Below are 25,504 nucleotides of genomic sequence, written 5' to 3'. Positions count from 1 at the left end.
AAGTTGACATTGATACCCAAAGTGTCATAGTGGCCTCTCTTAGAATGGTGGTATATAGGGTCATAAATGTCCTGGCCCAGGTCTGGCTCACAGTGCCAAGTGTCATTTCCCAAGTTGCCAAAAGTATAATTGTGATGAGCATAATTAGAAGTTGGCCAAACTCTCATATAGGTTCCAGAGCCTATGGGATAAGAACATAGCAGGGAAGGATACTGAATAGCTCCCCCCACAGCCTGCCAAGATAGGAAATAAAAAACATTATTATATCCTAGGAAATATGGCAGAGATTAGTGCCTTAAAGACCTAAAGCATGCAAGGATGGTGGTCCACATTATATTTACAGTGACGTCAGACCCTTACAAAGGCTACACAGGTCCTTAGGATGACAGTGAATTATCACATTCAACCAGGTAGTAGCCTCAATTGCAGTTGCTGTGCCAGATGTGGTTTCTAGAGCGGATTAAGAGATTAACATGACCTCAAGTACATGGTAGGCAAGTATTGATCTGATGAAAGAGTTGTTTTCCATCCTTAACAGTAAGGAGTATTTAAACAGTATGCATTCTCTTGGGGTAGACAACAGTATACATTTTAAATTTTATCCCTGAATTATGTTAACTCCCCCCTAATGCAGTCTGTCATAAGAACTATCATAATATAGTCTTAAGCAACATGGACATCTGGACATACAGTGAAACATTGGCCCACTATATTGATGGCATTATGTTAATCCTGTTAATAAGACTAGATGACCAGGAAGTGGTAAATACTTGGAGGCCTTGAAAGACATATATGCTCCAGAAGGTGGAAGATAAACCCAAAAAAAGGAAAGGGTCTGCTCCATTGGTGGTATTTTTAGGGCAGGATTTCTCAACTGTGGCACAACTGACATCCTAGGCCAGAAAATTTCTAGTTTCGGAGAGCATCGTGTGCAACTTGAGCAGTATCCCTGACCTCTAGATGCCAGTAATCTCTCCCTTTAAGTTGCTCTAGGTGTTACAGTCCAATTCAGGGAGATAGACACAGAAACAACGATAACACAAAGTAATTACTTAGAGATGTCTGTGGTATTTCAGGAATACGGCACAGAAATATCAAAGCATACAATCTATATCTCAATCCTAGGGTGAGGTTCCTGGCTGGGGTGGCACTGGGCCAGTCTTACCGGATGAGGACTTACCATGTGACAGAGAGTAGAGGATATGGGGGTGGGAATAGGAAGGAGGATCCTCTAGGAAGAGGATAGAGTTGTGACAACCAAAATGTCTCTAGACATTGCCAAGTATACCTGGAAGACAAAATCACTCCTATCTGAGAACCACTGTTTTAGGTACATAGTGGCCTGGGGCATGCCTGGACATCCCCTCCAAAGTAAAGGACAACTATTGCATCTTGTACCTCCTACCACTAAGAAGGAAGCACTATGCTTAATAAGTCTCTTTGAGTTCTGGGTGGCATCAAAAACTGTGGGCTTTGTACTGTAGCTATTGTTATTATTGCTATTGCCAACTTGTTGACTCTGGTACCTGCTGACTATACAACACCTGTCATTGACCCAAGGGCCATAGTCTGCCCAAAATTCCTAACCCTCCTTCACAAATCCTATTTCTCTGGTCCTCATATACCACCTTCCTCTCCTCCTACCAATTTCTTAGTTTAGTTAGTGACAACAGTCATCCTAAGGCGAATCATTAGTGACAATGTTTTCTGCTCTTATGTACATCTATCATGAAGAATCCAGTAGCAAAAACTATGTGGCTGCTGTCTCTGTATTAGCTAACAGAGGCAGTATAGAGCAGGAAAGTTTGGAAGATATTTTCATTCAACATTCATTCATTCATTCATTCATTCATTCAACAATGTAATACTGCCAGGCATCTATGGTACCATCTCATCTCATGCCATTCTTTACTCCCTCCCCCTTACTTCACTCTGGACACAAACCCCAAGCTCATTCCGACCTTGGCATATTTGCACTTACTATGTTACTCTTCTCCCCAATCCTCATTCCATTATTTCATTTAAATATCTATTCAAATGTCATCCTCTCAGAGATCTTGCCTTTTCTGTTCATCCTATTCTTCCTTAAAAACATTTTTTTTGTTGTTGTTGTTAAGTAATCTTTATGCCCAGTGTGGGGCTCAAACTTATGACCCTGAGATCAAGAGTAGCATGTTCCACTGACTGAGCCAGCTAGGTGCCCCCATCCTATCCTCCATCCTGCCCACTCTCCCTTAATACTGCTTTTTCTTCATAGTGTTTGGCAGTACCTGAAATTATACAACACACACACACACACACACACACACACACAGTTTTTAATCTCTGTCCCTCAAATAATGTAAGCTCCATGAGGACAGTGTCTTGTTCAACATTGTATTCCCAGCATCTAAAATAATCTCTGGTAATTATATTACTGGGTATTTACCCAAAGAATATGAAAACACCAATTCTAAAAGATATATGCATCCCTATGTTCATTGCAGCATTATTTACAATAGCCAAGATATGGAAGCAACCCAAATGTCCATCCCTTATCAATAGATGAATGGATAAAGAAGATATGGTGCATGTATACAATGGAATATTACTGAGCCATAAAAAGAATGAAATATTGCCATTTTCAACATGGATAGATGTAAAGGGTATAATGCTAAATGAAATAAATCAGAGAAAGACAAATACCATATGAGCTCATTCATATATGTAATTTAAGAAACCAACAAAGAAAAAAGAGACAAAAAAACAGACTCTTAAATATAGAGAACAAACTGGCTACCAGAGGGAAGGTGGGTGGGTGATGGGTGAAATAGGTGAAGGGGATTAAGAGTACAGTTATGGTGATGAGCACTGAGTAACGTATAGATTGTTGAATCACTGTATTGTGCACCTAAGACTAATATAACACTGTATGTTAATTATACTGGAATAAAAAAAAAGGAACAAGTGATAGCTACACACAAGTTATAGAAGACTATAACTAGGATGATTCCATTTACATAAAAGTTAAAAAAAAAACAAGTATACTTGATTACATACATATGTAGTAAAAGTATAAAGAAGTACAAGGGAATAACTAACACAAAATTCAAAACATGGATTTTCAAGTATGACTGGTGGAGCTATAATTGATGCAAGGAACACTGGAGTCAACACACAAGAGACTGATAATATTCTTGAGTAATAGCAGCTGCATGGGAAATTGTACATACTCTTTGTGGATACAATGTGCTCCGTAATTAAAAATGAAATGAAATGAAAATAAAATGAAATAAAATAATGGCTGGTATAGACTAGGTCATTAAATATTTATTGATAGGTCCTCAATAAATATTTTTTGAACGAATGAATGGTAAAATTTACCTTTGGCATTTATATCAATCAGGTTTTAACTGGAGAGACACCAGTAGGGGATACATATTAAGAGATTTACTGCAGGGAATTGGGTTTATGCAATTGTGGACACTGGCTAAGCAAGTCCAAAATCTGAAGGCAGACCATCAGTAAGGGCAGTCTGGAACTTTCTAGCAGAGGCTGAAGTTGCTATCCACAGGTAGATTTTCTTCTGCATCAGGGAAACCTAAGTTCTGCTGTTAAGGCCTTTCAACTGATTGAATTAGATCTACCCAGCTTATCTAAGACAGTCTCCTTAAAGTCAATTATTGTGGACTTTCAGCATATCTATAAAAGCTTTCATAGCAAATAAATTGGTATTTATTTGAATAATTAGGGACTGTAGCTTAGCCAAATTCACATATTAGAAGACATCACAGCATTCCAGGCACCTAATGCTTCTGTGCCACAATCCCTTAGCTGTTTGGGACACCTCCTCAGACTTGATTTATATGTGCTGTAACTAGATATTTCAGCATTATGAATCAAAAAGAGCTCTCAGTTAACCTTTAACTAGAAAAATAAACTAATTAATGAATTCACACTAAAAATACTGCTCTTCTATTCTAGTGAGGCTGTAAGGTAGAGAAATCTACCCTAGTTCAAGAAAATCAGTATTATTTAAAGAATGGGCCTTTAGAAGGTTGGAGCTGGAGATAGTTCTGGATTTAGGGTAGCTGTGGGGACTTGAGCAGCAGGAGTTTATGATCCCTCAGTCTTATGTCATTCAGGTGACATTTTCCTTTGATTCTTTCTGTTTCAATAGCAACCAGCAAGTTCCTTTCATACTTCCAGTTCAAATTTCCAAGAGAAGGAATCTTGGCCTAGCCAGTAACTTCTTTTTCTGTGGGTAGAATGTCGTGTATTCTAGGCCAGGTTCTAGGTAGCTGGCCAGGTACCTATCTCTTCCAGGAGAACAAGCCAGTGCTGTTTCCCTGAGCAGAGAATTTGGTCAGTTAAGTTGAAGCTAGACATGACAGGCACATTGACAGACATATTTAGAACATCGTCTCAAGGTTATCTTTTTTTTAACTGGGTAATGCGTTAAAATTTCAGAAATAAGACTCGGTAGTTTTGGGATTTTAGGCATAACTGAAAGGGAGATAGAAGTTTTTGGATTTTTGGCTTGGAGTAGGTAGAGTCTGATATTCCTTTGATATAGGAGACTTCTAGGAAACACTGCACATCAAGATTGTGGGCCATTTATCCATGAAAGTCCTTCTTTTACCTCAGAAAAAATGGGCTGGATAAACTGTCAGTGGTTTTCCTATAGCATAGAACTTCAAGGCCTTTACAGTTTTATCCCAAAGGTAATTTGAGAAAATTACATCTAGCATTTAACATTCTGCAAAACTGTTACATCTTGTTTTTTGTCCAGAAAAAATATGTATGCTTGTTGCTTTGCGGTATTTTTTTTGAGACTCAGAAAAGCCAGCCTCCAAGTGCTCCTGATAAGAAAAGGAATGAGGGTGCATGGCTGGCTCAATCAGTAAAGCATGCAACTCTTGATCTCAGGGTCTTAAGTTCAAGCCCCACATTGGGTATAGAGCTTACCTGAAAAGAAAAGGAATAGGGGCACCTGGATGGCTTGGTTGGTTGACTGACTTTGGCTCAGGTCATGATCTCACAGTTGTGGGTTCGAGCCCCATGTTCAGCTTTGTGCTGACAGCGAGGAGCCTGCTTTGGATTCTGTCTCCCTCTCCCTCTTTCCCCTACCCCATATGTATGTGCATGCGTGTGTGCTCTCTCTCTCAAAAATAAACATTAAAATTTTGTTTAAATACTTAGAAAAGGAATCGATTTTCCTTTTAATTGGATGTCATCGCTGTCAGTTGTTTAGATTATAAAAGCTAGATCCCTTTTCTAACTTTTGGAAAAAAAACTTCACCAGAAAAGGGCAGGAAATGTATTTTAAGTGATATCTGAGTATTATGTGTTAATATTGAAAACGGAAAGTAAAAAGTACTTATTGAAAAATCTCTGTTACTTATTGTTTGAATGTCCAAGTCATTGTTTTATTAAAGAGTAATTAGGGGCGCCTGGGTGGCGCAGTCGGTTAAGCGTCCGACTTCAGCCAGGTCACGATCTCACGGTCCGTGAGTTCGAGCCCCGCGTCAGGCTCTGGGCTGACGGCTCAGAGCCTGGAGCCTGTTTCCGATTCTGTGTCTCCCTCTCTCTCTGCCCCTCCCCCGTTCATGCTCTGTCTCTCTCTGTCCCAAAAATAAAAATAAACGTTGGGAGAAAAAAAAAAAATTCTTAAAAAAAAAAAGAGTAATTAGTCCTTGGAAGAAGACTAAAAGAAGGGAATCTCCCTTGATACTCTGGCAAATTTTCTCATGTCTCACTATCCTATATATGCCTTTGCCCTACAAAAGTAACTGAATACCGGGGCGCCTGGGTGGCTCAGTCAGTTGACCATCCAACTTAGGCTCAGGTCATGATCTCACGGTCTGTGAGTTCGAGCCCCGCGTCGGGTTCTGTGCTGACAGCTCAGAGCCTGGAGACTGCTTTGGATTCTGTCTCCCTCTCTCTCTGCCCCTCCCCCACTCATGCTCTGTCTGTCTCAGAGATAATAAACATTAAAAAAAATTTTTTTTTTTAAAGTAACCGAATACCTAGGAACCTAGAGAAATACGCATATAATGCAAACTGGCCAGCAGGTGCAGCTTCTATCTTGGAAAGACAAAGGACATGTGATACTTACTTTGCAGATGCTTTTCATTTCTTTAACACATTTCTTGTGTGTGTTTATAAAAATAATATGTGTTTTTGGCAGAATATCTGGAAAATACTAAAAATTATTTTTATAATTCATAATTTCATCATTCATAAACATCCACTATTAACACTATAGTGAATTTCCTTTGCATATATTTTTATGGGACAGTAATTTCCTTGTGTATACATATTCATCTTTTTTTATAAAGTAGAGCCAAGAAATGCAATGTTTTTGTGATTCTTTTTGTCAACATGGATGTTTTTTAGATTGTTGATTCTTGATGGATAATAACACCCTTCTGTAACTCCTTATTTCACATTCTTTTTGCCTTTCATTATTTAAAATTAAAAAAACCTTTTTTTAATTTTATTTTTGAGAGAGACAGAGCATGAGAGGGAGAGTGGCAGAGAGAGAGAGGGAGACAGAATCTGAAGCAGACTCCAGGCTCTGAGCTATCAGAGCCCCATGCAGGGCTCTAACTCACGAACCACAAGATCACGACCTAAGCTGAAGTGGGACGCTTAACTGACTGAGCCATCCAGGCACCCCTCCTTTAATTATTTTAAAACATGTTATTTTGTATATATAAAAGTATAATCTATGTTTAGGTTATAAACCATGTAAGTAATATCTGTGGGCCCTCTACCAATCCAAGAACTAGAGTTTATTAATAATTTGTATAATAATCTACATGTTTTCTCTCATCCCCTTCTTCCCCCAACTATAACCTAAATTAAAACAATTAAAAATTGAAAATTTTATCTCATCAGATTGATTTTTTTCACTGATTTGTTACTGAAGTTTCTACTAAGTATTTGTGTTGTGAGTCTTATCACACAGCCAGGTAAACTGTTTTCTTTGTGAAGGCTCTAACCTTAATCCTTACCTGTTTTCTTAGGCTGCTTCCTGTACCCACTTCCCTTCTAAGTTATGTTCTTTTCATTTCTAAAGTCCAAGGCTTGCATTGACACTTCAAAGTTATGCTAGTGTAATGATGCATAGAAAAAGACAGCCATAGGAGTGGCTGGGTGGTTCAGTCGGTTAAGCGTCCAACTTTGGCTCAGGCCGTGATCTCACGGTTTGTGGGTTTGAGCCCTGCATTGGACTCTGTGCTGACAGCTTGGAGCCTGGAGCCTGCTTCGGATTCTGTGTCTCCTTCTCTCTCTGCCCCTCCCCAACTTGTGCTCTGTCTCTATCAAAAATAAATAAATGTAAAAAAAAAAAATTAAAAAAAAAAAAAAGAAAAAGACAGCCATAAAATTAACAACTCAGGCAACAACAGATGTTGGTGAGGATGTGGAGAAAGGGGAACCCTCTTACATTGTTCATGGGAATGCAAACTGGTACAGCCACTCTGGAAAACAGTATGGAAGTTCCTCAAAAAATTAAAAATAGAACTACCCTTTGACCAGCAATTGCACTACTAGGTGTTTTTCCAAAGGATATAGGAGTGCTGATTTGAAGGGGCACATGCCCCCCAATGTTTATAGCAGCACTATCGACAATAGCCAAAGTATGGGAAAAGTCCAAATAGCCATTGACTGATGAATGAATAAAGAAGATATGGGGGACACACACACACACACACACACACACACACACACACACACACACACACACAATGGAATATTACTCGGCAATCAAAAAGAAGTCTTGCCATTTGCAACAATGTGGATGGAACTAGAGTATATTATGCTAAGCGAAATAAGTCAGAGAAAGACAAATACATCATTTCATTTCACATATGTGAAATTTAAGATACAAAACATAAGAACATAAGGGAATCAAAAATAATATAAAAAGAGGTCACCAACTGTAAGAGACTTTTAAATACAGAGAACAAACTGAGGGTTGCTGGCAGGGTGTTGGGTGGGGGGATGGGCTAAAGGGATGAGGGGCGTTAAGGAGGACACTTGTTGGGATGAGCACTGGGTGTTATATGTGATGAATTACTAAATTCTGTTCCTTGAAATTATTATTATACTATATGTTAACTAACTTGGATTTAAATTAAGATAATCACCCTTTACACAAAGAGTGAAAAACCAATATAATACCAACAATAGAACCTTTATGAGCTGTCAGAAAAAGAAAAAGCCATATTCTGATCTTTTAAAAGTTCCTGATTTCAGAATGACATTTAGGATTAAGAGAGGCATTTCATAAGTGTTAATGCTGATGATCAGTGGTTTTCTAAGAACCTATAAAGTTAAAAGGCTTTTTAGGGTGGCAAAGTTCCTGCTGTGTAATTTAGCAACTGTGTGACCTTGCACAATTTATATATACCCCCGCCCTAGTTTTTCTCTTATTTCTTAAATGGGATTAGCAACAACTTGTCTACTAGGTTGTTTGTAAGGTAAACAGTGCTTGGAAATACAATGTTGTAAATGAAACTCCTACCCAGATGGTAATTTTTTTTTTTGAAGGAAAATCTTGAATTTCAGCACGTAGGATGTGACTGCTTATAGGACTGTTTCTACAGCTAACCACTGCAACAGCTGAGAGACAGATGCTAAGGAAAGCTTTTGTCTTGCACCAAGACACCTTCCGGTCTATTTGGAGAAAATAAATTGGAGGTCTGAAGTTTCTCCCAGCCATGAAATCCGTAGTGTTTCTTACTGTACACTGTTCTCGCGTAATCCACCTTCCTCCAGGGCAAACTTACTCCCTTAAAGACATTATGGGCCGCGAGGCCATTTTCTCGGTCACCACGAAAACCGCCTCCGGCCCAACATTAGCTCCTCCCCCACCCCCACAATGCATTTCTCTGTTCCTTCTAGGTGGCTACTCTGTCACGTGTCGCCCAACGGAGCGCGCTCCCGCTTGGCGCATGCGCAGAGAGTATCTCCCAGCTATTTTTCTCCGTGGCAGCGGCAGCGAGCGGAAGTTCTTGGGAGCGCCAGTTCCGTCTGTGTGTTCGAGTGGACAAAATGGCGAAGATCGCGAAGACTCACGAAGGTAAGCCGTCTTTCCCTAGTTATGTGTCTTCTCTGCTGCCTAGCCAGCCAAGAGTCAGTTTTCCTAGGCTTTGTCTCGTCGTGTGGTTTCTTTTGTAGGGTGCCGAGCCCGCGCTTGGGGGCCTTGGTCGTCTTATTCGCACAAGCGGCGCAGGCCACTGCCCCACGTAATGGCGTCCTACTTAAACACAGCCGGCAGGCGCTTTGTTCCGTGTTTGGGTCTTGCTCCTTCAGAGTTGCTTCGCTTTTCTGACCAGAAGGCCCCATTTAAACGGATCGCTAAGGAGTAGTCCAGGGCAAGGGATCGGGGAAACGGGCGTGAAAGCAAAAAGTCTCCCTCGCCTCTCAGAACTATTGGCCGTTTGTGCAAATGAGTCTGGAGAGCACTGAAATACGGCAGCCGCTTTTTGGGCGGCCCCCAAATCGAATTTAACCTAACCATTACTCTTAACTTTGGCTAATTTGTGTGTCTTCAGGCGTCAAAGATACTTTGGGTTTTTTGTACGAAGTGATTTGGGAATATTTGTGGTATATTGGTCTTTTTCTTTGGAGACTGGATTATTGGTGGAAGCGGGAAAGGCACATTTATATTAATGGCCAAAGCTTTCGAGGTAGGTGATCATTTTATGAAAGATGGAGAATATAAAGCTAGGAAAATGTTGAGAATAGGCTGGAGTCCTTTAGGGAATATTCAGAAATGGCAGGTAATAGGGTCACTTCAGAAAAGATGAGGCGTGGGAATTTGGGACTGCATTCCTTGGTTTCTAACGTGAAATCTGAAGTGTTTATCAAACACGAGGCTTCCAAGAGAATCGGTTATTTCACTCGTCGTTTCCAAGTGCCTGGCTCAGTATAATGGAGTAACCAAGACTAAGGCCGTCAAAAGTTTTACAGTCTAGTAGGGAAACAGATGTGTGTACGTTTTCATCCTTTTATGAGGCAAATGAATGCTTAAATAGAAATACAAGCAACATGTTCTGGGATCTTGGGTAACGGAGTGATTAATTTATGCTTAGGACTGTTTCATAGAGGAGGTGACGTGTCCCTGGTAAAAAAGTGCGTTTTAAATTAGGGGAGGACATTTGAGTCTGAGAGACATCTTGTAAGGAGGCAGGGAGTCATGAAAGTTTGTTTGAGTAGTGGACTGTGGCAGGGAAAGAGAGTTCAAGGAGGGGAAAAATGTCCATGGATCTGGAAAGGTTGGTTGGGACCAGAACGTGAATGATATCAAATAGTTGTTACCCACCAGAACCGAAGTCCAGCTTTCTGCAACTTCTAAAACATGCTAATCAATTGGCAATGACTTTAAATATTCCTCTTATTGATGGTAGGTATTTAGGATTTATACACTGTTTTAACTCAAGTGTTTTTAGGCACTTTTTCTTTAAACTAACTCAGACATACTTTTTGCAAAATAATTAGAAAATGTAAAGATGGTGCTATTCTTGTTCCTTCAGGAGTAGGTTGTTCATTTTGGGCATTTTGTGGCTTTGTTTTTTGGTATCCTTATCATAAGATACTTTTAGACAGGAAAATGAAAATTCTGATCAGTTTTCCTGCATTGTTTGAAACCCAGTTAAAAGCTTTGATCTGCAGAAGATTGAAATTCATTGGCCAAATTTTTGTCATTTTATTTGGGACTGTACTGTGAATATGAAATAACTGATGCTGTAAAGAAAGTATAGGAGTGTTCAGGTAACATGAGAGCACTGTGTACAAGACATTTTCCATCACTGTATGACACTGAAGATGATAAATGTTTACTGGAAATACAATATTTACATAGTTTCTTACTCCCTTATGACATTTACCTTGACAACCGTAGTTCTTTATCGTGCATCTCTTTTCCCTTGATAAGTCATCTCTGATAATCTGGAGCAGAATTCTTGGTGGGGCTTTTGTTTTTGTTTTCATTTTGATGCTACTGTAGCACTTTATAAATATTAGAATATTGGGTTAAGATTTTTTTCTTCTACTTTGAGATTGTTGTGTATAGGAAATGTACCTTCGTATCCCCGTATCTAGTGCCTAATGGGTACTGAATATTAAACATTTATTGAGAGATTATGCTGGAAATATTAAAAGTTTCACAGAATGCGGTTACTTAAACTGACCTTTGATTGAGTAGGTTTGGATGCATCTGTTTGGCTGAGGTAGGTGGCAAGACTTAGTAACATATTAGAAATTTTCTGGGCTGAAAGGAAAAAATGTCAGGTAAGCATCAAATTCAAGAAGGCTTTAAACACTGATCTAGGTTTGACGTGGTTTTCCAGTGACTACAGAGTGCCTCCTCCTTCTCCCAGGTAACAAGTTACTTCTGCACTTCAGGAAAGTCATTGGTTGCAGTGTGAGGAATGACAGTAAGAGCAACAATTCTTAGGCTAGTGAAGTAGTTGTCTGAAGAACTTGACTTTGAGCCTGAGTGGGGTAACTTTTAAAAATGTGCAGAGTACTTGTTTTAGAATTGTCCATCATCATGTTGCTTTTTTAAATACATACTCTAATCTTTTTATCCCTGAATGTTGCTGGTAAAAACCTTACTTTGTTGTACTTTATAATTTATTTATTGTTTATTAAAAAAGATTTTTTTTATGTTTATTTTTGAGAGAGGCAGAGTGTGAGCAGGGGAGGGGCAGAGATGGAGACACAGAATTTGAAGCAGGCTCCAGGCTCTGAGTGGTCAGCAAAGAGCCCAACGCAGGGCTCGAACCTATGAACTGTGAGATCATGACCGGAACCGAAGTGGGACTCTTAACTGACTGAGCCACCCAGGTGCCCCTGTAATTTATTTTTAAAGTAATGGCTGTATCAGTTTTTTTTACTTGAATTTGGTGAGTTAAATAAAATTGTATTCTTTTTTCTTTTTAAAGTTTATTTTGAGGGGCGCCTGGGTGGCTCAGTCGGTTAAGCAGCCGACTTCAGCTCAGGTAATGATCTCGCAGTCCGTGAGTTCAAGCCCCACGTTGGGCTCTGTGCTGACAGCTCAGAGCCTGGAGCCTGTTTCTTTTTTTTTTTTTTTTTTTTTCAACGTTTATTTATTTTTGGGATAGAGAGAGACAGAGCATGTACGGGGGAGGGGCAGAGAGAGAGGGAGACACAGAATTGGAAACAGGCTCCAGGCTCTGAGCCATCAGCCCAGAGCCTGACGCGGGGCTCGAACTCACGGACCACGAGATCGTGACCTGGCTGAAGTCGGACGCTCAACCGACTGCACCACCCAGGCGCCCCTCTGGAGCCTGTTTCACATTCTGTGTCTCCCTCTCTCTGACCCTCCCCTGTTCATGCTCTGTCTCTCCCTGTCTCAAAAATAAATAAAACGTTAAAAAAATTTTTTTAAAAAGAGTTTATTTTGAGAGATAGCTTGATCAGGGGAGGGACAGAGAGAGAGACTCTCAAGCAGGCTCCGGTCCTGCTTGCGCAGAGCCCAGCATTGGGCTTGAACTCATGAACCACAAAATCATTACCTGAACTGAAATCAAGCGGTGGACGCTTAACCAACTGAGCCACCCGGGCTCAGTGGTACTGTATTCGAGCTGAAGTAGGTTCTTTCCTGTGTGGTTCTATTCACACAGCTATTAGCTCCCATCATTGAGCCAAACTGGTAACTTTTTTTTTTCTTGCTGTGGTATTCCTTTTGAATATTTCTATTAGGGTCAGCCCTTAACATCCTTTTTAAGCAACCTGATTGTTTTTTATCCTGGTGGCTTGCATTTTCTATAAAAAGAGCTGGACTTGTTCAAATCAATAAAATCTTTTGGACCTTCCTGCATGTTGTGTCAAGGGTATACAGTTAATTAATGTGCATAATGTTTCTATCCAGCAGTTCCTGTATTAACTTTGGCAAACAAACACAATTTGTTCTCTCAGAAAGGGGAAAGTAGATTATCCTAAAATCTCACATATTGGCTTGTTTTGTCACTGTCCCTTAAGTGGATTTTTGGGGGACATCTCAGAGGTGAGTTTTTCCCCCCCTAAATTTTTGTATTCAGAATGTCCAGAATGGTCATCTTACTTTTCATTTACTGAGATTTTTATTTTTCTGTGTTCAGAATAGTTTTGGTTTTGTAGACTTCCAGTATGAATGTTGCTAGTAAAAATAAAAATGAAAACAAATTGCTTAAAGACTTTGAAAAAGATTTTTTTCCTGTATAATCATTTAAGGGTTAATATAAGTAATGCTAATTAGGAATTAGGCATTTAGGAATTGATGTCTCTAGTGTTCAGTAAAATAATTTGTCACTATAATGCGTTTTCTTGTTTGGGGTTTGTTTAAGGAAAAGACTGAAAGCTGTGATACAGAATATACTTGGTGTTTTCTGGATCTCTTTTAGAGGCGTCACATGTGATAAATCCTTGCTCACTACTTGTCTCTGCTTTTTGGGAGAATAGGTAACATTTATGGACCAGACTAATGTGTCAGTAACATCCAAAGGCTGTATGTCTGTAACATAATGAACAGTGACTAGAATATTGCAAATCATCCAAATTAAAAATGAGGAATAAAAAGACACATCTGGGGCACCTGTGTGGCTTAGTTGGTTAAGCATCCAACTCTTGATTTCTGCTTAGGTCATGATCTCACACCTTGTGAGATCAAGCCCCATGTCAGGCTCTCCACTGACAGCACAGATTCACTCTTTCTCCCTATCTCTATGCCCTAGCCCCCACCTCCCGATAAATAAGTAACTATTAAAAAAAAAAAAAAGACACCGCAAGCAGTAGAAAGTGCTACGTGCCAGATTTAGCAATAATCTGGGGCATGGAAAAAAGGCATAGAAGGGGAAACCAGTAGAGAGAATTGGTGGGGAGCAGTTAAACAGTTGTATCAGATGTGACCAGTGGTGGTTTATCTCGAGTTTGATATTTAGGTCTTAGTTTAGATTATAAACAGTAGGCTAGATAATTAGGGCTTAGGTTAGATTATAAACAGTGGGCTAGATGTTGACTCTCTTAAGACCCCTAGGGGGCGCCTGGGTGGCTCAGTCGGTTGAGCGTCTGACTTCGGCTAAGGTCACGATCTCGCGGTCCGTGATTTCGAGCCCTGCGTCGGGCTCTGGGCTGATGGCTCAGAGCCTGGAGCCTGCTTCCGATTCTGTGTCTCCCTCTCTCTCTGCCCCTCCCCCGTTCATGCTCTGTCTCTCTCTGTCCCAAAAATAAATAAATGTTGAAAAAAAAAATTAAAAAAAAAAAGAAATGTATGTTTATATCTTAACATTTGTTAAGATTTTACATTATCATCAGCAAAATAAATAAAGCCAGAAAAGAAAAGAAATGACAAGGTGGAGAAGAGTTGGGACTTTTAAGGTTGAACATATTACATAGAAAAGCTAAAAAAAACAAAAAAAAATCTGTTTACATCTAGCAAAGGATTCCATTTCAATGAAGAGAGAGTTTTTATTTTTCTGTTTCATGGGATCACAAGCCTTGGTTTCAAGGGGCTAGCAGAAAGAAGAGAACCAAAAATGAGGAAAAAGAAAAACTTCAGGAAAACACGCTTAAAATTTTTAAACTTTTTATTGAACACTGCAAACAAATACAGAAATAGAACAATGAAACGAATCCACATGTTGCACCCATCACCTAGCTTCAACAGTTACAAACATGAGTCCACTTTTGATTAACCTGTATTCTGGTCTCTACCACCCTTCCCATTATTTTGAGGCAAATCCCAGACGTATTATTTTATCCATACATTTTTCAGTGTGTGTCTCTAAAATGTAAGGACTTTGGGGGCGCCTGGGTGGTTGAGCGCCTGACTCTTGATTTCAGTTCAGGTCAGGATGTCACGGTTTGGTTTGTGGGATTGAGCACTGCCCAGCCCCGCCCCCACCCCCCCTCACTTTGCACTGACAGCTTGGAGCCTGCCTGAGATTCTCTCTCCAGCTCTCCGCCCCTCCCCCACTCACACACGCTGTCTCATTCTCAAAATAAACTAAAAAAAAATAAAATTTAACAACTTTATTTTTAATGCTTATTTATTTTTTTGAGAGTGTGCAAATGAGCGTGTGTGCCTGAGTGCTGGCAGCATACAGCCCGACTTGTGGGGAGGGGGCCCAATCCCATGAACAGTGAGATCATGACCCGAGCCAAAATCAAAAGTCTGATGCTCGCCTGACTGAGCCACCCAGGCACCCTTAAAATGTAAAGACTTTAAAAAAAAAATACCATTTTTGCACTTAAAATTAATATAACAAAATATATTTTTGTTTTATTTATTGCCTTATAAAACTTTTTTTTACAGTTTGTTTAAGTTCCGAATAAATCCCATACAGGGATTAGTCTTAAATCTTTATGTTCCTCCTCCATGTTTCTTTTTCCTTGCAATTTATTTGTTGCGGCGCCCTTACTTTGTAGTTTCCCATAGTCTGCAGGGAAAAGGAAAGAGGGCAGTGAAAACACCCATGACTGCCTCTAAGACTCTCCTCACTGCTGCTGCAGTTAAGATGTCGGGAGGCCCACAAGTAAGGGAGGTGCCAAGAAAATTATTGGATTTAGGAATGAACACAGTTCTGAAATCATACTTCAGGGTTAGGTTGGACTAGCCATGGCAAGGAAATCTTACAAAGGATTTGTAAAATCAGGTGCCTCTCCCACTATAATTCTTTTTTTTAATTTTTTTTTTCAACGTTTATTTATTTTTGGGACAGAGAGAGACAGAGCATGAACGGGGGAGGGGCAGAGAGAGAGGGAGACACAGAATCGGAAACAGGCTCCAGGCTCTGAGCCATCAGCCCAGAGCCTGACGCGGGGCTCGAACTCACGGACCGCGAGATCGTGACCTGGCTGAAGTCGGACGCTTAACCGACTGCGCCACCCAGGCGCCCCATCTCCCACTATAATTCTAATGGCAATGAATGTACTCTCACAATTTTTCTAACAGGTTTACCTTCTACCTGAAGTAGTTTTGCATGAGTCCCTGTGATATTTGTATCTTAAAATGGGAACATCAGCTTAAGAAAAACCTCATTCTCAACTATTTACCCTCAGGGCTCCTCATTTAGTGAGGCTCTTTACAGACTGTGGTGTACAAGTCTAATGCTTAACTAGTACTTTGTTTTCTTGTCTAATAAGACTTTTTAGTTTTTTATAAACCACTATCAGACTATGCCATCTATGGATTGAAGGACAATCCATAACTTCAGTTTTAGGATTCCAAATATGCTCTCATGATGGGGAATTCCTGCTTTGTTTTTAAGTTTTCAGCACCAGTAACGAAGATTTGTCCTGTATATGGTCCCCCTCCTCTCACTTCTTCAGAGATTTTACTGAAATAGGAGAATGGTTGGGTGGGGAACAGAAGTGAAGCTTTAATCTGGAAAATCAGATAATTTAGGAACCCACACTAGATACATCTGCCTCCTGATAACCTCCCCTTTTTTAACACCATTAAACTGGAATTAGCTTTTCTTCATTTTACTTGTTCTGTTAATTTCCTCCATTTCATCTCTCAAAATGATTCTTTCTCTGTTATACAGAATAGTCAGTTCTCTTCTGTGCTCAAACTTGTGTAAGTAAATCCACCAAAAGGACTTTGTAAATTTCTTTTATTTTTTGAGAGAGAGGGAGAGATCACGAGCACGCAAGCCAGGGAGGGGCAGAGAGAGGGAGAGGGAAATCATAAGCAGGTTGCACTGTCAGTGCAGAGACATAGGCTTGAGCTCATGAACTGTGAAATTACGATCTGAGCCAAAACCAAGAGTCAGATGCTTAACCACTTGAACCACCCAGACACCTCTGTAAGTTTCTTTTAAACACATACTGTTTTAAAACCTAGCAGACTAGATATTTATCTGTAAAGAGTAGGTATTTACCCAAGTGCTATTAAATCCTGTATTAACATAAAAACCTGTATGTGAATGTTCTATAGCAGCCTTATTTGTAATCTTTACAGACTGCAAGCAACCTGAATGCTGTAGTACATAGGAATACTACTTGATAATGAGAAATATTGATTAACATATCTTGAAGACTGGAGTATTTAAGGGTTCAGATGGATTAGAGTGCCAGCTCTTGGCAGTTGTATGTGTGCCCATGAGGAGCTCCTAGTCTCTTGTCCAGTGACTAGCAGACCATATCCATTTTTCTTCATCTTCACATCTGAATGTCTCAACTACAGGGAGTCTGAATTGGAAAGGAATTAAATGAAGTAGGGAGAGATTAGCATAAACATTTCCTCCTTTCTCTGCTTCAAGTCTTTTATTTAACATTTTGGCCCTCTGGTTATTCTTTTTTGTATGCTGCCTCATTTTTTTTAATCCCATTGTTGCTAACAAATCTTAGCATTTGTTGTCAGAAATGATCTATTTACCTACGTTTAGTCAGTTAAAGTACAGGAATATCTGCATGCCAGTAGCTATAATTTTGTGTGTGACAACTTTGAAAATAAGAGACGATTTTGTCTTTCCCAGAGGTGCAAAATGTTTATAAAATTTTGGAAAAATTTTTAATGGCTTCTGATTGAAAGTTACCTTTTAATTATGAAATAGTGTAACATTACAGAAAAGTACAGGAAAAATAATGAATATTGCTCAGATTTACCGGTTCTCAATATTTTGCCATATTTGTGCCATAGATTTTATTTATTTTGTAAACAAAATATCATACTCATAATAACTTGATTATACATTTTATAAATGTTTATAAGTGAAATGATACATTTGTTTGCTTATAAATATTGAGTGTTCTATTTCATATTTTGGCACATAGTTTACTAAATAATTTCTGAGTTTTAATTCTGTCATTTATTTGCATAACTGCTGAATGTTGGGGAATCTGTTGTCTTAATTTTGTGGATGTGATGCTTATGTAAATGTGCTGCAGTTTACAGTGCATAAATAAAACTTACAAGGTATATAGAATTTTTATCCGTAATTTCAAGCAGATATAGTACCTGGTTTGCATATACAACTTGTAGAAGTTTACTAATGAACTCCCTTCAGAATTAATTAACTACAGAGAGCTGCCTAGCCCCTAGGTGATTTTGTTACCACATTTTATTTAATAGGAATCCAGTCATAAAATACATAGAGTTTATACAAACACAAATTCAATATTTTGAGTATTTTTGTAATTAGAAAACTCTGTTGCTTATCCTTAAGTACATAAAATCAGTGGGTAAGATTGAATAGATGAAAGTAGTTCCTGAATAAATGTATTATCCAAATAGTGTACTAGCTGCTGTAAACTTCTAGAAGAATCCTTTCAAAGGAAAATAAAACCGTAATGTATAATGTGTGTGTGTGAAGCGGGGGGAGGGTAAGCTGCCCAATATGTATGCTGTGATGTGGTTTTTATGAAACAGCACCTCTTTATTGCTTTTTTGTTGTGTATGAGCTAGAAAAAAGTATAACATGTCCCAAATTGGAAATTTTAAAGTAAAGGTAGGCTGGAGCTGGAAGTCGAGGGCCATGTACAAGTTTCCTGGAGTGTTTGTTACTGATATAGAAACGTGGGCTCTCGCTCTCTCTCTGTCTCCCTTTTTTTCTTTTAAAGAAAAATGGAAGTATAAAATTGGGTTTATTCACAAAATATATATTGATGAAGAAACCTGGGCTCTGAAGTTGGTGGTTCCAACTTAATGGGTCTGAGGCATGGGAGTCAGTCCTGTAACAGGTGCCCCAGGTGACTTTAATGTAGGTTGTTAGTAGACTACACTGATGCTGTAGAGGGGAGATTGCAGATTATTTGGCTGGCCTGATTCACCATTGTGTGTCCTGTCTGGATCCTGATGGCAGTAGCATTTGTGGTCCATGAAAAGAACTTGTTTACTTAAAGGTGATCCATGCATCTAGCGGTTTAAAAAAAAAATTTTTTTTTTAATGTTCTTCACAAACGTTTAAGAAATGGAAATTTTTGGAAAGAAAAAAGAAAAGGCTTAATCTCTAGTCACCCTTTAGCCAGTCTTTTTATCCACTGAGGTTTCTTCTGTGCTCCAGGACAAAAAGTTTCAGGGGTGAGTGAGGGGAGCAAATGTGGATTTAAGACTTCTAAAAAATATATACTACTTCAAATAGAAACAGAAGTAGATTAGTAAAATAATAGTAAAATAAACCACCCAGCTCACATGACAATGTTTCTATTTGTGATTACTCATGGTGGGGGCCTCTGGCCACCTGGGCTGCTGTAATGGTTTTGAGGGGAGAGATGCAGGAAAAAGTAGCAACTGTGGAGATAATAGTGCTGTGGATACACCATAAGAATTTTGAGATGTGGTTACAAACTGGAGCTGCTAAGTTCAGTGGTAAACCCTGTTCCATTATTTTGAGTTTCTGAGACTTGGTCCCACAGTTACATGGCCCAGCTGTACTTTGGACTAGATCATGTTATTATATTTTCTGCTTTAAACCATACCCTTCTTGAACAGTGGAGGTTTTTCTCCCTTTGCTGAGGGTGTGGAGTTGGGCATTTGAATCTTTTTCTATTGGTCTTTGCAAACTAGTAAATGAGCTTTTTTAAAGTGCCTGGTGTCAGAGGGTTTTGATTCAGTTGAAGGTAATAAGCCTGCAAAAATTGAAACATCTATTTGTTAAGCCACAAAAGAAACCAGTAGCTGTAAAAAGTTTTGTTTCGTAAAACACCTAGGTATTCAGATTATTACAATGAAACATTAGTTTGGAATTTAAAGTTAGCTGGTATTGGGAAAGACCAGAAAAAAGTTTGGAAGGCTAGTCTATTTAAAAAAGACTACTATTGGGGCGCCTGGGTGGCGCAGTCAGTTGGGCGTCCGACTTCAGCCAGGTCACGATCTCGCGGTCCGTGAGTTCGAGCCCCGCGTCAGGCTCTGGGCTGATGGCCCGGAGCCTGGAACCTGTTTCCGATTCTGTGTCTCCCTCTCTCTCTGCCCCTCGCCCGTTCATGCTCTGTCTCTCTCTGTCCAAAAAATAAATAAACGCTGGAAAAAAAAAAAAATAAAAAAAAAAATAAAAAAGACTACTACAACTCAGTGCCTTGCCAGGTTCTTGATGGAATCATGGACCAAAGAAGAGAACATCTAGAAAGGTTGTTACTAGTATGATGATTTCTTGAGCCTGTTAATACTATTTTGATTATATAGGAGAATGTCTTAGACCTGTAAATACATGCTGAAATAGTAGGGGTTTTAAATGGTGTAGAAAAGTCATGTACATATATAATATTTGCTATATCTCATATATATGTAAACACTTGATGAAAATAGGTGAATACTATGTAGATGTTCATTGTATGTTTTAATTTTTTTTTAGTCTTGAAAAATGTCAAAATTAAAAATAGGGAAGTTTGGGAATCGGTTGAGAACTTCATTCATCAAATGTCCATCTTCTAAATGTCAGACCAATGGATAGAAAGAACACAGTGCCTGGAGGGTGAGATGTGGCAAGAGTTAATTCATTGGTGGAGTGCTTAAGTGTTTCATGTTCATTATCTCATTTAATCCTTAAAAAAACTTCAAGTTGTAGGAAACTGAGACACAGAGGTGAAATAACATTAATTAGTAGAGAAAGCCTTTATTTGAAGGCAGACATTTTGGTTCCAGAGCTCAGACTCTTAATCATAAAACTAATGTCATGGTAGTTGCAGCCAAACTGTGTAGGGCTCTGAATTCTAGGCTAAAGAATTTAGACTTTATCCTTTATTATTTTACTCCCAGGAGTGTAATCCTAGATGTTTAGGACATCACCTGGGAGCTTGTTAGGAATGCAGAAACTTGGGTCTGATCCAGGCCTACTGCATTTTGACAAAATCTAGAGACCATTTGTTGCACATTCTATGTAGTTTGAGACCCACACTCCATAGTACTGTTGTGTTTGCATTTCTGGTATTGTTGAGTTTAAATTATCTTGAATATTGTTCTTAGTCCCTAAACAACATTGACAGTATTATTTTTTCATTTGGGAAAAGGTTTGGAATTCAACAATAACTTATACTTTGGTAACCCATTCTTAAGGTAAGAGTGGATTGTGGTTGATGAAATGGTAAGCATATCTTCTGTATACGAGTATTGTCTGTTGAGGTTGAGGTGTATTAAGTGTATTAAAAATCAGTACTAGGAATAGTTCTAACTCCTTATGTATTATAATTATTTTAAAGTTTATGTATTTAGAAGACTACTTTGATAATTTCTACTAGAGAACTGCATTGTGTTGGGTCTGTTTAGAAAATTAAGAAAATCTTAATTTCTTACAGATATTGAAGCACAGATTCGAGAAATTCAAGGCAAGAAGGCAGCTCTTGATGAAGCTCAAGGAGTGGGCCTTGATTCTACAGGTTATTATGACCAGGAAATTTATGGTGGAAGTGACAGCCGCTTTGCTGGATATGTGACATCAATTGCTGCAACTGAACTTGAAGATGTGAGTTACCAAGTGTACAAGAGTCAAGTATTTTTTTAACAAAGAGCAAGAAATATAAAGGAATTTTCTATTTTAATCCTCTCATTTAATCTGGGAAGATTTGGGGCATTGGGAAATCTTTCTTTTGAAGGATAAAACTATTAGGTGTCCTTCCTCTGTAAGATCCAGAAACTTCTAGAAGTGATCAGTTCTCAATCTTTATGTTAAAACTAGTTTATCTAGTAAAGGACCTGCAAATCATTAACCATTGTAAAATAAATCCCTATTGTGACCTATTGAGCTCTAGAGTAGCCAGTGTGAGTCAACTTTCTTGTAGATAGCCATCTGTCCTTGCCACTTTTGACTTCAGACTTATGCTTGATGTTGTGTGTTTTTTCCCTTTGGTGTCTTAATATGAATGGAATGATGCTAATGGACTTTTTCATTTACTCTGGAGGATGACTACCCACTTCTCATTTTGAAATATGTCCTTCAAAATGTTTTTATATATTCCACAGAGCTTATTTTGTTAGGCCATGCCAAACATCCATGTTTGGTGAAATAGTCATTTTTGTGTGATTCAGTAGCAAACATTTTATGTTATAGATTATCAGACTTGTTTTTGTGAAATTCAAGCCACATTTTTAGTTGGCACTTTTTTCTTTTAAGAAAAATTTAATAAAAGTTCCAAAGGTACAATTTCCAGAGACTAGTCAGGCTTCTGTTAGCATTATTAGACCTTCATGGTAAAACACAGTGATGGCTATATGTTCCCAGAAGCTGAGGAAATTGTGATTTCATTTTTGACTAAAATAAATGAGGTGTTAAGATCTTGGGAGTTAATGCACTGTTGCACTTCTTACAGTAAGAATATCACTTTGGTCTGTTTAAACATACTACTAAGGGAACAAATACATTTAAAATTAATTACATTTTATTTGTGTTAAATCATGTTTAAAAAAAAAAATGAGTGAAAAAAAACAAGGAGGGGCTCCTAGCTGGCTCAAGTAGAACATGCAGCTCTTGATCTTGGGGCGGTAAGTTTGAGCCCCACGTTGGGTGTAGTGATTACTTAAAAGTAAAATCATTTAAGAAAAATCAAGGAAACTGGAGAGTTTTAAATAAGCTGTTTGCAGTTTCCAAATTTGAAAAACAAATTTCATTATGCTTTCTGTGAGAAAATAAAATGCTCAGGTTTTTCAATTCCATACTTGCTTTATTTCAGTTAACTTCCACAGAAAGCATTCCTGGTTTAATATTTTTAAAAGAGTAAAAAATTTCTTTAAAATAGGTTTAAGAGTTGAAAGAAGACCTAAGTATTTACAAGTTTTATGAACAAAGGTTTAGACATCACTTTATCAGTAAGTTGGGTTTTTTTGTTTTTTTGTTTTGTTTTTTAACATTGAGAGAAAGTGACTGCTCACACTCGCAAGGAGAGGGGGAGGGGCAGAGAGAGAGGGAGAATCCCGAGCAGGCTCCTCGCCTTCAGTGCATAGCCAGATGTAGGGCTTGAAGCCATGAACCATGAGACCATGACCCAAGCCGAAACCAAGATTCAGACACTCAACTGATTGAGCCACCCAGGTGCCCCTGTCAGTAAGTGTTTCGATGCCATGTTGAATTTGCATGTTCTTTCTCATTTTTAAGTTCTGACATTTTTGTGGTTTTCCGGGGGGCATTTCATTGCAGGATGACGATGACTACTCATCATCTACAAGTTTGCTTGGTCAGAAGAAGCCAGGATATCATGCCCCTGTGGCATTGCTTAATGATATACCACAATCAACAGAACAGGTGATTGTTTTCTTTTTCTTCTTCCTCTGTTTAAAATTAAAATCAGAGTTTATTCATAAGGAAAACAATGTCTCAATTCCCATGGAAGCCCACGTATTTTAGAAACAAGTTATTAGAATGTCTTGAGTTGATTTGGGAGGATTAGAAATAGTACCTAGCTTGTTTTATGAAGGTAATCATTTCATGAAGAACTATGCAGATGCGGACATGTGTATTGTCTCATTTCCATATGTCATTTTTTCACGTTAACATCCATAAAATATATTTCTTTTATTAGTAGGCATTTATTTAACATTTTTACATGTTTTATATATAACATTCTGGGTTTTGTTTATGATACTCTTTTTGGTATTTAATAAAGTGGGTATTAAATGAGACATACCTCTTTTCAGTATGATCCATTTGCTGAGCACCGACCTCCAAAGATTGCTGACCGGGAAGATGAATACAAAAAGCACAGGCGGACCATGATAATATCCCCAGAGCGTCTTGATCCTTTTGCAGATGGTAATTCTTTCCCACTTTTCTATAAGTTTTCAGGAATTTATTTGTCTTAAGTTGTCTTTAGCCCTTTGATTTTTTTTGGCATGCTTATGAATTTGCTTTTCTTTTTTAAAATCCCCCTTATTATAGATTTGTATAGATTTGGTTGAAGTCACAGATGCCATTTTCTTCATCTTTATAATGCAAGTTTTCTTTCCAGGTAGAAGGACAAGAAAATAATGAGCCAATGCCATAGAAACGCAAAGGGTTAAAGGTTTTTCTTTTACTTTTGTTTTGGGTACGCTTTCTATACTTTGAACAAATGTGTTTTTCTGCTCAAAATACTTTCAAACTATTGAAAGTTTTCATTCCAAATCCTAGACTTTTAGGCTTGTTACTTTTGAGAAACTGTTTCTCACATTAGAGCTCCCCCCTGTATTGCTCTAAATGTAGTTTAGTAAATGCACCTACTTTGCTCTAAGCATACTTAAAGTTAAAAGTATATATACAAAGACTTTGGTATTTTTAATAGTTGGAGTCTGTTTTGCTAATTTTAGTGTGCAGGTCAGCACAAGGGGCATAGTGAGCCTGATGGAAGCTTTCCTCAGGTGAGTGAGTTTCAAAAGCAGAATTAGGTGCCTGTTTCTTAGAATTAGATTCTGCTGCAGGTTTACAAATTAGACTTTCAGCCTGCATGAATTAGTAGGGATATTCTTTTTTTACTTGCATAATTGTAATTGATTTAAACATGTATGTCAGAATTCACAGGCCCATACTAACTGTCCTTAATTTCTTTCCTACAGCAGTACTGCTATATGCCAGTCCTGTCTGCATTCTTAAGGGTGCAGTTCAACACATCCTCTCTAGATTATGGTGAAAAAGTATTCCAAAGGAAGTCTTATCAGAGCTAGTGTCAGAAAGAATGACACTATCAATTGGGCATGATCTTCAGCATAGGAAATGTCTTAGAATTTTATTATTTTTTCCTAAATTGTGATGCTATACTACTTGTATAGCAAATTACCACATTTCTAAAACTCAGTGTGCCTCTGAATCTTATTATGTACTGTTTGGGCTTCTTTAAGATATTTTGAAGTTTGAAAAGCAAATACTGAAACTTTAACCAAGAGACTAACACATCTCTTTGTACACCACTTTTCTTCAGTGTGCAACATAACTGGTAGAAGTAATATATTTCAAGTAATATTCCAGTTGTAATTTATACTTTCTAAGAAAATAAAAATGTTTTGGAGCCAACAAAACTTAAAAAGAATGAAGCCCTTTTTAGTAACATGGGATCAGAATCAGATTATAGGTGTATTTTTAAAAGTCTAAACTATTTTCTAAACTGTAACTGTTTTAGAACATTGTATGGAGAACTTATCTAGTTATAGTTATTTGTAGTCAGGATTTTAACAGCTTGCAACAGGTAATGTTTTGAATATAAATATCTTTCCAAAGTGTTACTAATGGTAAAGAGATAATTTTCTAGGCTTCTATTCTGCTGCTTGAAGTCAGAACTGCTGATGGAGACAAAGGCACGAAAGTGTACGTATTCCGGATTAGCAACCCAGGAACCCATCACTACTGAAGACTCTAAACTGTGCTGTCATTTTGTTTTTATATGCATTAAAATATTTGTTTTAAACTGCTGTAGATATGTTTGTGTTCAAACAGGTTAAATTGATCAGCAAACTCAATAAAAAGTAAGATGTATAATTATTAAAGTTTTCCATCAAAAAATAAATTAAATGATTATGGAATAACATAATATTAGAGCAGGGAAGATAAATCAGTTGAACCTAATTATCTTTTATTTATTGTACTCTTGTCCTGTTGCTGTTCTTTTC

At 38.2% G+C, this 25,504-nt stretch overlaps 1 protein-coding gene across 4 annotated transcripts in view; it reads left to right on the top strand.

Annotated features, from left to right (window-relative positions):
* Positions 1 to 25,504, top strand: part of SF3B1 (splicing factor 3b subunit 1) — a 60,752-nt gene that overhangs the window by 10,950 nt on the left and 24,298 nt on the right. Inside the window, exons 2-6 of one of the 4 annotated variants that reach the window (XM_086719214.1) lie at positions 8,893 to 9,070; positions 21,232 to 21,398; positions 23,067 to 23,171; positions 23,564 to 23,678; positions 25,147 to 25,202. In XM_086719214.1, coding sequence (XP_086575340.1) covers positions 9,043 to 9,070; positions 21,232 to 21,398; positions 23,067 to 23,171; positions 23,564 to 23,678; positions 25,147 to 25,166 — 435 coding nt within the window. In that variant the 5' untranslated portion in view covers positions 8,893 to 9,042 and the 3' untranslated portion in view covers positions 25,167 to 25,202. Of the gene's footprint in view, positions 1 to 8,892; positions 9,071 to 21,231; positions 21,399 to 23,066; positions 23,172 to 23,563; positions 23,679 to 23,723; positions 25,203 to 25,504 lie in introns of those variants that run through there. The other 3 variants (XM_025912533.2, XM_086719213.1, XM_086719212.1) reach the window with 3 other exon arrangements.

Source organism: Puma concolor, chromosome C1 (genome assembly GCF_028749965.1).
Source record: "Puma concolor isolate L17-30 chromosome C1, mPumCon1.1.hap2, whole genome shotgun sequence".
NCBI lineage: Eukaryota > Metazoa > Chordata > Mammalia > Carnivora > Felidae > Puma > Puma concolor.
The sequence above is the reverse complement of the archived record's forward strand: the minus strand, read 5'-3'. Positions and strand labels throughout refer to the sequence as shown.